General features: G+C 31.0%; 1 protein-coding gene across 1 annotated transcript; it reads left to right on the top strand.

The window, feature by feature from the left end:
* Positions 1-9,614: 9,614 nt before the first annotated feature.
* Positions 9,615-11,479, top strand: LOC137807080 (late embryogenesis abundant protein D-29-like). Its single transcript, XM_068607528.1, has 2 exons — positions 9,615-10,852; positions 11,137-11,479. The coding sequence occupies exons 1-2, from the start codon at positions 9,856-9,858 to the stop codon at positions 11,268-11,270; spliced, it is 1,131 nt and encodes a 376-aa protein (XP_068463629.1). The 5' UTR covers positions 9,615-9,855; the 3' UTR covers positions 11,271-11,479.
* The last annotated feature ends 1,439 nt before the right edge of the window (positions 11,480-12,918 follow it).

Raw genomic sequence — 12,918 nt, 5'->3', positions numbered from 1 at the left:
TGCAGTGTATCAACAAAGCTATTTAATTTAACGAACTTGCTTATTTAGAGAGGCTTTGGTTAATTGTAATACTTAAATGACTTTTCTTCTTTTTAGTACATTTAAATGCAAAGAAAGACATAGAGTGGAAAAAATACACACTTTAAATTTTATACTGATTTGTTACGTTGAATTTCAATATTATTGATGTAAAATATAAGATGAATATTCTTTACATAAATTATTCTTAACTTAATTGAGTATCATTTGAGTTCATAATCACTCGTGACTAGTTCTTTGAATATTCTTGATATAAATTATTATTAACTAAGATGAAAAAGGTACGCAGATAGTGATCAACTTATTATGTTGAAACTTGCAGGGGAGGATAATCATTTCAAGCATACTTTTGTAGACTTTAATTACTCATTCTCTCTTTATTAGTTGATTGAAACACAAACAATGTTCTTCTATGAAGTTTTAGATATAATAGAAGTTAAGCAACATTTCAACCCTATACAATGTGGTCTCTCACCCTTTTCTTCTCATTGGATTGCTTTATATAGGCTCTTAAGAAAGTTATTATTGTGAATTTGTTTCTATCCATGGTATTAGCTTCGAGTTTTTTTATGTCTTACCTTTGATATGATGAACTTGCTTGACTGGAATGCATTAAATTCACTTTGTATAACATTTAACTGGATTCAATTATCTTTACTTAAACAATGTGTTTTGGTTTGATTTTTCCTATTTGTACGTACAAGGCATATATATATATATATATATATATATATATATATATATATATAATTTGGAGAGATGTCAATGTTCAGTGGTAGAATATTGCAAAAAAAAAGTAGCTTTAACTCAAAGTCTAATAGATCTTTTAATGTTGACTTTATAGTTTATGCTTATAATGAATTTTTTGGCATAAGGTTATCTTAAACTTTTTGCATATCATTTTATATTTTATGCGTGTTTCATTTAATTTTATGTGCGTCTTATCGAACTTAAGAAAAAACAACACAATGTTATATCATATGTGTGCTTATATTTTACAGTATCTTTTATTTTCACAAAACTATCGTGTATAATATGACAATGTTTTACATTTAGCAATTTTAAATACTAAATCAAAGTTCTAGGATGTTGAATTTTTACCTTAACAATATTTCGATTTTAAAACCTTAGCAAAAATCTCTCAATTTAAAAATAGGTTACAATATAATGAAATTACGATCTTAATCTTATAAACTATCATTAAGAATTAGTTACTAATTAATTATATTTTAAAGTAAAATGGTTAATATTTTTTAGTAACAATATTAGTGTTATTGGGATAGAATGTGGCTATATTTTTAAATATTAAATTCTTTCATTAAATTCTTTATCAATAATAGGACAAAATAAATAATAAAGCATGTGTCTCATCTTCAAAGTTTTCAATTTCATTATTTTGTACGTTGTATAATGTCTTCCTTCTGAACCAAATTAATATTAAAGTGAATTAAATTGGAAAAAAATATCTAAAAGAAATCTGTACTAAATTATTTTATTAATTTAGTTTTCAAAATTGAATTGCTCTTCAGTATACATTTTTAAACTGAAATGTGATTTATAATCTTAAAAAATATATTTCAAAATAAGATATTTACTCATAATAATTTAAATAAGTTATATATTTTAACAATTTAGAATATTTTCATAATTAACATCCCTATTGTGTTTAAGACCACATTTTTTTAATATCTACCTCAAGTCCATTAAGATAACATCGTTACAATTAATTACGATATCAGGTACACTGAATGTTTTGGAACTCAGAATTCCATCACAATTTTTCTTAAAATGCATCTCGAAGGATTAAGGGATGAAAATGTATTTAAATTATTTTTTTATCTTGACTCATAAGTGATATGAGATTATTAAACCACTACAAAAGAACTTGTATGTGATGGCGGTTATAATACGGCGGTCATTAAAAACCGTCACAATTAGTTGTATAATATGACAGTTTCGTAACTGCCATAATCTTCCTTTGAATTGTGGCATGTAGGACCGTCGTAATTATCCTTTTAAAATAAATACTCTCCCCATTTCCCTCCGTTACATTTCTCTTTCCACACTTACACAAAATTTTAATTTTTCAAAACTCCCATAATATTTCATTTCCCACACTTACTCAAAATTTTAATTTTTCAAAACCCTATTCTCCTTCCATCCTCCAAAATTTTCTAAAAGCCTTTGAAACCCTATTATTCCGCAGAACTCCACCACCGTTGTGTGATGCTGGTTCCAGACGGTGCAGTGCACCCTTCCAAATACTGCACAAAGCTCATATTTGAACCTTATTCCCAAGCCAAAACCTCTAAACTGCGTTCCCAAATCAAAGCTCTGAACCTTGTTCCCAAATCCAAAAGCGAAATCCTATAGCTAATTAGGTTCCAAATCCAATGTATAAACCTCGTTGCGAAATCGAAATCGAAATCCCAAAATCGAAATCTGAGAGCGAAGCTTCCCCATTTGAGAGCACAGGGTTTTCGCATCCAACCCTAACTGCGAAAATCGTAGCAGTGAAGTGGCAGAGAATAGCTTCTACATCCATTGGCGAGTGAAACCCTACCGTTTAGAGGTAAAATCTTTTGATTGGAATGAAAAGTTTTGAGCTTTTCTTTCTCCATTTCAGTTTTACCATCCAATCCCCTTTTAAACATTATGAAAAAACCACAAAATCATTTATGGTATACTTTGTGATATATGACGTCTTGAATGATCTAGTTCCATTGATAATTTCAGTTGGGCTAGTTCGTTGTGTTCATACCAGGTTTGCAAGCTGTAACTTGTTTCTGCAAGTCAAAATTTACATAACTTGTGTTATTGACATCATATTATCATAGACCTTCTTATTTGCTTTTGTTACTCTAGTTTTTCTAGATTGTTTATGTTGTTAATGGTCTTTGAAGGTCTCTAGGAACATTGATCTGGTCTACGGAGGAGGAAACATTGGCTTAATGGGTTTGGTTTCCCAAGCTGTTCATGATGGTGGTCGGCATGTCATTGGGTATCTCTCTCTCTCTCTCTCTCTTTTCCTAACACTTTTTTTTGGTAAAGTTTTCTCTTTCTCTGTTTTCTCCCAACGATTTTGGGTGGAATGGGACGTTCTGTTTGTGTTAGTCTCTTTCTCCATTGACTCTATTTGTCATGTTATTGTCTCTTGCAGAGTTATTCTCAAGACACATGCATTAACTATTTCCCTTTTCAGGAATCATTGAAAGTGTTGCTTAATATAAGAGATGCAAAAGAGAAAGAGCTAGAGGCGTTGCTTGCTGAGGAGCAATATTAAGGTTGTTATCATAGATATTTAAAAGTTTCTATTACGGCTTGAAGTATTTATCATTATGCATGTCCAAGCCATCAATACATTGGGGTCTAAGAACATGATGTTAATTTTTTCCCATGTGCTTCATTAGAAATAAGTGAACTTGTGGTTAGGTATTCGTATATGCCTTTTGATGTTTACTATTATTATATAGTTAATATAGGTTCAAGCTGGGACTAGGATACAAATTTAGAATTATAAAAGAAGAAAGTTGATGTAATTAATATTGAGAAAAATGATCTAAACTTCAGTCCATCGCATTTTGAAAGAAGAGCATGCTTAATGGTTCTTATCAAATTGAAGTAATGTATATATATAAAGAAGAAAACTGAAACAAATTTTTGTATGCGTAAAATTTATTGCAGCCACCATCCACTATATCTTTCTTATAATCTATCTTTTTGGGTTGATAAACCTATTAGCTAGCAGTTATGTTGATTAATTGAGTTGTGCCTCATTTTTAATTACTACTTTGACACAAAAAAGCAAAGTTTTTTATTCATTTATCATTTTCTAACTCGAGCAGTGATACTTTTGAATTTTGTAGATTAGGATCGCATGGCTTAAATCCTGGTACAAAGAGTTGGTTCTCTGGATGAATTTACTAGGATGACAACTATCATATGGGTAAGTGGTATTACTATTCTTTGAATTTAGTTGCTCATGTAATACTTTATGATTGGGGTTGAAATCTCAAAACTTATAATTCTTATATCAAAAGAAACATTATTAATTACTTGTGTTGGTTTGTATTTTATTATATTTAAATTTACATAACGTATGTATCCTCAATTTAACATATAAATGAGTTTGTCAAGCTTGCATCCAAATAAAAAAAAAGTTAAGAATTTAAAATTATTCAAAGATATACTAACATTGTTTGTTAATTCAAAAACTATATATTGATCTATTTTTTTCTATAAAATATTAAGATATTTTTTCTCTTATTTTAGTTTTATTAACCTAGTTTTATTTTATTATCCCAATGATTCAATTTGTCAATTTGATATCAGTTCATACGCATTATAACAATGATTGTTTTGGACTATTTTGGATATTGTCAATTAACTTTAAACATATTTTAACTTATTCCAGGCACCGGATGTTGCTAGTGGTTCTCCATCGCCAAACAAGAATATAAGATCAAGTGGAGGGAGTAAGACAAATTAGGATTGAGATTTTACTTGTAATATGTTTAGAAAGTGAAACAATTTACATTTTGACAATTTAATTTACTTGTTGTTTGGGTTAGTTTCACATTATCAACTTTCTTCTTTCAATGAATGAATGAACTCATCTTTTGATTATTATATTTCTCAATTTTAATTATATTATGAAATTAGTTTATGTTATAACTTAATTATATATATTATGAAACATAATACAAATTAATTAATATTATAAAATAGAATTAAATAAATTATTATAAATGTTAAAAATAAAATTAAAGTTTAATTATAATATGAAATTAAATAATATTATGAAATCAAATTATAAAATAGAATTAAATAAATTATTATAAATATTAAAAATAAAAATAAATATTTAATATTCGAATTACGACAGTTATAAAGTGTATTATAAATGTCATATTATACTGTATTAAGTGGGGGTTAAAACTGCCACTATTTACGTTAGAATTGGTTTACCCAGTTCTAAAATTACGACATTTATAACTGACGCCAATTGCACGCTTAAAACCGCCACTTTATACAATGCATACTATGACGTCTGCTACAACGGTTCTCATTTGACCACCACATTAAACTTTGTGGCGGCAAGAATTCTGGCGGTACGCGATACCGCCACAGACGTATAATGCGGCGGTTAGAAATGTCAGTTTTTGCGAAAATAACAGCCGCATAATACACGTTTTTTTGTAGTGAACGTACTATAACAAGCCCACTAGTCGAGATTTAAAGGGACGATAATTTGTATTTGGAAACATTTTTCAATTCCCCACAGATGGTAGATAATGTTTCTCCCCAAGTTCGTTGAGATTGCCTTAACCCATTAAGGCACATTTTATGGATAAAACTATGATGAAACTTTGATCTTCAAAACGGATAATACCTTGAATGTGGTGATTGACCATAACGATGTTATCTCAATGGACTTGAGGTCGAAACATTGACACCGTTTACAAAAATGGAAAAGTGGTTTCAAATACGAACCTTCATTCCCTTATCCCTTGACTAAGAGAATGGAAAATTGGTTCAAAAAACGAACCCTCATTCCTTAGAGTTCTACTGGAAGCTTATTCTAGTATGCTTAATAGTCTCACATCACTTAGGATTCAAGGTCAAGAGCAATTTAAATACATTTTCTCCCTTAATCCTTTGAGGCACCTTTTAAGGGCAAAACATGACAAATTCTCCCTACACCTTCATACTTTTTTTTATTACAACAATACTCTTCTAAGTATTGTGAAAAGTGTGATGTATTCTTTTTCATTTTCAATTGGTGATGGTAGTTTGTGGTGGCTGGTGGTGAACGGTTGATATGACCCAACTTTACAAGAAGTTGACAATGAACCCAAAGGACTATTCAAGGCTAGGTCAAACATCTCAGGCGGAGACACATGGCCCCACCATCCATCAAAAGATCCTCAGGAGAAAAACAATCGGGCATGGGCCAGAGTATCAATTATTTTTCCGTATAATTTTTTTAAGACAAGTTTAATTTGTAATTAATTGGGCACACATTGGCATAATTAGAAGAAGAATAAGCTAGCTTAGGGTTCTATTAACCCTAGTTTCTAGAAGATAACCCATGTGCTCACATTTGACCTAGATTCTATAAGACTCCCCCATGTACTCACATTAAACCTAGTTTTTAGAAGCTTGTAGTCATTTACGCCTTTACCCTTCCTCTCTTCCTCCCCAAGGCACTCATCTATAAATAGGGTGTCTCCCTTCTTGTAAATCACATTGAATTTTGAAGTAAAGAAACTCTATCATAGTGAATTCTCGAGTGTTCCCAAATTTCTTATGAGTCTTATCTTGAGCAGAGTGTGCTTCAAGTGGCGACTCACCCTTACTCATCTTAGAGCTCTCTCCCTAAATGGCGTTATTCAATCACCATTTTTTTCACTCCATAAGCTTCTTATATCTTTCCTTCTTTTCTTTCTTCTTTCGCCATTATTTTGCTTCCTTTGTTGTCTCATTTTATCTTCCTTTTACATTCGACCATTTTTAACTTTGCCTTATTTTGATTTCGTGTTCATCATCATCTTAATTGTGTTTTTCTTTTTTCTCTTTTGAAGAGATCTTTCACACTTACGTAACCACTTAGTTAAGTTCGTGTCCAGTAACAATCTTCATTGAGTCTGACCATAGCTTGCTAAATCAAAACTCATAAACCAAGTAAAAAACCTCTAAAAATGTTCAATCCTAAAATCAACTCACATCAACGATGGTGGTTGAGGTAAGTTTTGTAGCATTTTTATTGGTGGTGACTATATTTTCATTCGCTTATTGTACAATCTGAAAACCATAAAACTCAGGAAAAAAAACTAGCAATGTGCAAAAATGGAGTACAAAACTAAAAAAAAAATGTCTTTACTCTGTAGAAGAAACTTTTGGTTCCGAGGGTTCACATTTTGTTTCAAATTGCAATAACAATCTACTTTATGAAACCATTGGTAGTGAAATAATAGTTATTTTCTTGATAGAATTTATAAGATGTTGTTTGAGGAAAAACTTCTAATTACAAGATACACAAGTCCTTAAGTAAGTGTGAATTTATCATATGGAGTAAATTTAACATGTCAAATGATGAAACTGTTCTCTTAAACGTTGCGGCTGAAGAATAATGAAAATGTTGCAGCTAGAAGGAAGGTATGGGAGTATATGATGTAGTTGAAGTTATTTAAAAATGTTAGATTATGATTCATATGATGAGGTTCTAAACTTTAGAATGAAAATAGTACATTGGACAGTCTTGATTTAATTTTATCAAATAACTTATGAATATATTTGAAAAAACCTTGATTAACTATTAAAAAATAACCTAATCTATATTAGTGAAAAAAATAATATTAACATTATTAATCGAAAAAAAAAATCTATCAATGTCGACTAAAAAAATTTATTTAAAATCTTTGACTAATATTAATTAAAAAAATACCACTAATATTAAGTGAGAAATAACTCCAATTTACATCTTCCTTAAAATCAAATTAAATAACAGCAACTTTAAATAACCCCAATTAACAATTAAAATATTCATTAAAAATATTATTAATGTTGCCCAATAAAACTTTCATCAATGTCAATTCATAAATGATGTTTGTTAGATTGATGTAAATTGAAAAATAACATTGACAAAAAAAAAAAACTGTCATGTTAGTAAAAAAATAATTTCAGAATATACAATTAAGTTATTGATTGGATTTGAAAACACCCAAAAATATCAATATGTCATACTCTATAATATCAATAAAAATATCAATATGTCATACTCTATAATATCAATATGTCAAAATCAATAGAGTAGACAATCTTAATAAAATTAATGGCATCCTAATGAATCACAATTTAGTCACTATGTCTATTATAGATAAGTAAAAGAAACGTTAAATAAGATATTATATTCTTTTTACTCCAATATTGCTTCTTTCATCACCTTACTACCATAATTTGGGTCACATTGTTACTTAGTTCGACAACAATTAGTGTTTATCACGACTTTATATATCCTAAATAATTGTATTATCTATTAGATGCAAGTTTCAAAGTCATGTGTATTTTTGGTTAAAGGTTGCAAGAACATATTGTGAAGAGAAATTAATTTTATTACTTTTCACTTTCACAATGAACTAATTATTAGATGCATTTTGAATAAAGGTCTTAATTTAAAATATTTCAAATTATGAGAATTAAATATTAATAGTTATAACTTAAACTAGAATTGCACATCAAAAATTAAAACAAAATAAGTTTTTTTGAGGTATGAACTCGTAAAAAAAAAACTAAGAATTATATAAATCAACTACCATCAATCATATAAAAAATATATGCAAATACTGTTGAAAACAAGATTAGTTGTTGAAATACTTTATTAAAGTTTTAAAATAAACCTTTGGAAGTTAATAAATGTTAAAAAAAACCTTTGTTATTTTATTAAGGTTTTAAAATAAATCTTTAAAATTTAACAAAAATTTAAAAAAATTCTATTATTTTACTGAATTTTTAAAATAAACTTTTGAAATTTAAATAAAGTTAAAAAAAATTAATTATTTTTTCAAGATTTTATTAACGAAAGTTAAAAAAAAATCTATTATTTTGATAAAGTTTTAAAATAAACTTTAAAATTTATCGAAAATTAAAAAAACTTCCATTAAGTTATATTAATCCCACTAAATAATCTTCATTAATTTTTTTTTATTGAAATCTTAAATTTTCACAAATGTTTTTTTTTTATATTTAAAAACTGGTTCACAAATTCATTCTGACTAGCCAACTGTGGAAAAGCTACATGAAACTTTCATCTTGTTCGGCACTTTCACAATATTGTAAATAAATTTCTGAAACAAAATTGTTTTAGATAATGTGAAACTTCTTTCAAAATACAATAATTATTTGCCCTATATCCAATATTGTTGAAAGAAGTTGAAGAATACATGCTTTATTCATTCTATATTTTAATATTGACACTCTTTTGTTCGAAATATATTTTTGAATTTCAATTTTTTTTTCGAAATATATTTTTAGATATTTAATTTTGAATTTTTCTTTTAAAATATATTTTTTTACATTTCAAATTTATTTTTACAGAATAAAATTTTGATTTAGATTTAGAATTTAAGATTTTGTGTTTTCTACATCTTTGAAATATATTTTTTAAATTTCAGATTTTTAAATTTAAATAAAGAATAATTTTGAAAATTTTAAAAGGTATAAGTAGCATTCAAATTGGAATGGTAGGTGTGGTAAAGTAAGAATTTGCGTGATAAGTTTAGAAACAAAAGATATATTGAACAAAAGTTGAAACAAAAAATAGATAAAGTGGTGGTTATATTTTATAGAAAACTTTGATTGATTGGAGAAGAAGAAGAAAGTAAATAAAAGGCAACAGATGAGGGTGAGTTCTTTGGCGGTGTGAAGGATAGAAATAAAAGAAGCAAAGGCAAAAATAGAGAGAGTAGAAGAAGCAACCAGAAAATTATAACTACTTCCAATCTACCATTCTTTCACTTTCACTGACACGTGTCTACTTCAAAAACTATATCTTAAGAAGCAAATGATGGCATGGCATGCAGTTTGAGACATTATTTGTTCCTCTAACTGACACGTTCAATTTTGACATGTTTGTAAAGATGCCACGTTGCATGCATCACAGCCCCCATCTTCATCATTTCACTCCACTCCCTTATATAAACCTCCCAATCCCCCAACCAGTCTCCACCACCACTTCTGTTTCATTTGTTCTCGAATCTCACAAACTTGTTCATTTATTTATTCTCAAACTTCCATTTTAACCTTTCAGATACTATCATGGCTTCCAAGGTGATTTCGGTTTTGGTGATGGCGGTGATGTTGCTTGCCATGAACTGTTACTGCACTAGTGTTGGCCACATGCCTTCAACCAAAGAGGAAGGTCGTGATTTTGAGGAGGCTAAAGCCAAGACCACACAAACAGCCAACAAGGCCATGGACACTGCTAAAGAGGGGAAAGAAGCTACAGAGTCATGGACAGAATGGGCTAAAGAGAAACTCACCGAGGGACTTGGCTTCAAACATGATCAAGAACCCAAGGAATCCACCACCAAGAAAGTCTCTGACTATGCAGATGATGCTGCTCAGAAATCCAAGGATTATGCCAGTGGTACTGCTCAGAAAACCAAGGACTATACCGGTGATGCTGCTCAAAAGACCAAGGACTATGTTGGTGATGCTGCTCAGAAGACCAAGGACTATGTTGGTGATGCTGCTCAGAAGACCAAGGACTATGCCAGCGATGCTAGTGATGCTGCTAAGAAGACAAAAGATTATGCTGCTGAAAAAGCCAAGGAATATGCCAGTGACGCTGGTGATGCTGCAAAGAAGACCAAAGATTATAGTGCTCAAAAGACAAGTGATGGTGCCAAGAAGACCAAGGACTATGCCAGTGATGCTGCCAAGAAGACCAAGGACTATGTCAGTGATACTGCTCAAAATGCAGGGCAGAATGTGAAAGATTATGCAAGTGATGCAGCGCAGAAGACCAGAGACTACTCTGGTGATGCTGCTCACAAGAGCAAAGAAGCTTCTGATTATGCCAGTGACGCGGCTGAGAAGACCAAACACTATGTTGACGATGCTGTTCGGAGAAGCAAAGAGGGATCTGAATATGCCAATGATGCGGCTCAGAGGACCAAAGACTATTCCAGTGAGGCTACCAGAAAAAGCAAAGAGGCCTGTGATTATGCCAGTGACACGGCTCAGAAGACCAATGAATACGCCAGTGACACTGCTCAAAAAGCCAAAGAGAAGCTCCATGACTTTGCGTCTGGTTGGTACACTAACTTCAGAAACATTTCTGTTCTGCAAACAGTATACAGCGTACAAAAACCATTTTCACAAACATAATCAATGGCCAGATTGCTTCTTAAAAAATGAAATAGTTTTAAAGTAAATGTTGTGTTTGATTTCTTTCACGTAGCAAAACACACGTGAAGCATATAAAAATGTGTTAAGTGTAGTTTTATCAACTCAAAAGCTAAAGGATTTGAAGTATAATTAAGAGCACACTTGTGGTAAAGCTGGTTTAATTTGTTCTTGTATGATGATGAACAGAGGCAGGTCAATACAGTGCAGAGAAGGCGAGAGAAATAAAGGATGCAGCAGCACAAAAGGCCAGTGACATAGCAAAGGCTGCCAAACAAAAATCACAAGAAGTGAAAGAGAATATAAGGGATGCTGAGCTTTGAAGTGGTTTGATCGCCTTGTACTTTTAGTTACGCCACAAAAAATGTTGTCCAATTCTGCCAGAAATAATGTTGTGTGTGTATGTATATATATATATATATATATATATATATATATATATGGGAGTGTTTGTCTTTGTGTAGTGCATGGACCGGGGTTTGGTCTGATATGAACAAGTACTTTGTACTAAGTATCTAATATTTTCTTCTTAGTTTTTTGTTCAAAAATAGTAGATTTTCTACATGTCATTTCTTTGAATAAGTGCCTAGCTAGTAGGATCTACAGGCTGGAACATGTTTGAATTGGGAAATTTTATTTAGTTCTGATCACTATGTTTATGGTTCTGATTAATTTTTATTCAATACTTGTTGAAAGTGAGATAAAATTAATAATAGTTTACTATCTTTCATTTATAAGGGCAAAGAAATAAGAATATCATTGTAGAGAAAAAATAATATTTCTGATTTCGATTCATTTTTATTCAGTACTCACTGAACTGAGATAAAATTAATAATACTTTACTGTATTTCATTTTACAAGTGAAAAAAATGAGATATGAAATAGAAAAGAATAAATAGATTAGAGAAGTTGTCAAGGTATATTATTCTTTATGTAAGAAATGGTCTTTTTTTTAATAAATGATGTTTATAATAATGAAAATTTAAAACAAAATAGCAAGTAGAAAGCGTAAATAGGAAAATTTTAAATTTAACCCAAGTTGGTGGAGGAGTATATATATACATAATAAAAAGTTTGGTTTGTTTTAAACTTCTAATGAAAACATGTCTTTGTTTTTATTTTTTCAAAATGGGAAAAACAGAGCTGAAAATAGCAGAAATAGGGTATGAGCTAATTGGGTTATGGGTTACTGTCATGAATTAGGCCATGAATTTGTGGGCCTTTTAAATTGGCTTTTACTTACTGCACCCGGGATTCATCTTAACCTTGACCCAGGCCACGATCGGGTAGACTCAGATAGACCCAAATTGACCTGATATTCTATGCTAGCCTTAACCCAATTTTGGTATTTGTACCTGATTGGAGAAATGGGGCCCAGGCACGGTCGGTTGACGTAATGAGATTGCTGACGTGTCGATCTTCTTCTCCTTCTGTCGGTCGTTCCATTTTGGTGTGTTCCTTCTTGGTGTCTCCTTCGGTCGGGCGAGAGAGGGTACCTGCGAAGACACTCCGACACTCAAGTAAGTATGAGATTCTAAGCGCGGTTTCGTAAGTGAATGAAAACGTACCTTTCTCTGACTTGAGAACAGTATTTATAGAATTGCCTAATGGGCTTTCTATCCCTTGGGCTCAGGGTGGTTATGGATATGTCTTGCCAGTCGTGCTCCGGAATACCCGGGGAACATATCTTCTTTAAACGCATATTCCTTATTCTTCGGAGGTGTATCTTAACCACCTTAGCTTGTCACATAATTGCCTTACATTTATTTTGCACTCGGTCGGTCGGTCAAGTGCGTTAATCCGGTGCCTACCGGTACACTTGCCCCCAGGCTCGAGGTGAATAAAAGCCGAAGAGTCGTAATGATTGTTGTGCCTTTCGAGGTGTCAGACATTAAATTTAATGGAATGACGGGACGTTCGCATTAGCGAAAAATATTTTCGGTTAGGCATCGGACAAGCGGTCTGCCTGCA

This window comes from Phaseolus vulgaris, chromosome 3 (assembly GCF_000499845.2).
Source record: "Phaseolus vulgaris cultivar G19833 chromosome 3, P. vulgaris v2.0, whole genome shotgun sequence".
Lineage (NCBI taxonomy): Eukaryota > Viridiplantae > Streptophyta > Magnoliopsida > Fabales > Fabaceae > Phaseolus > Phaseolus vulgaris.
The sequence above is the reverse complement of the archived record's forward strand: the minus strand, read 5'-3'. Positions and strand labels throughout refer to the sequence as shown.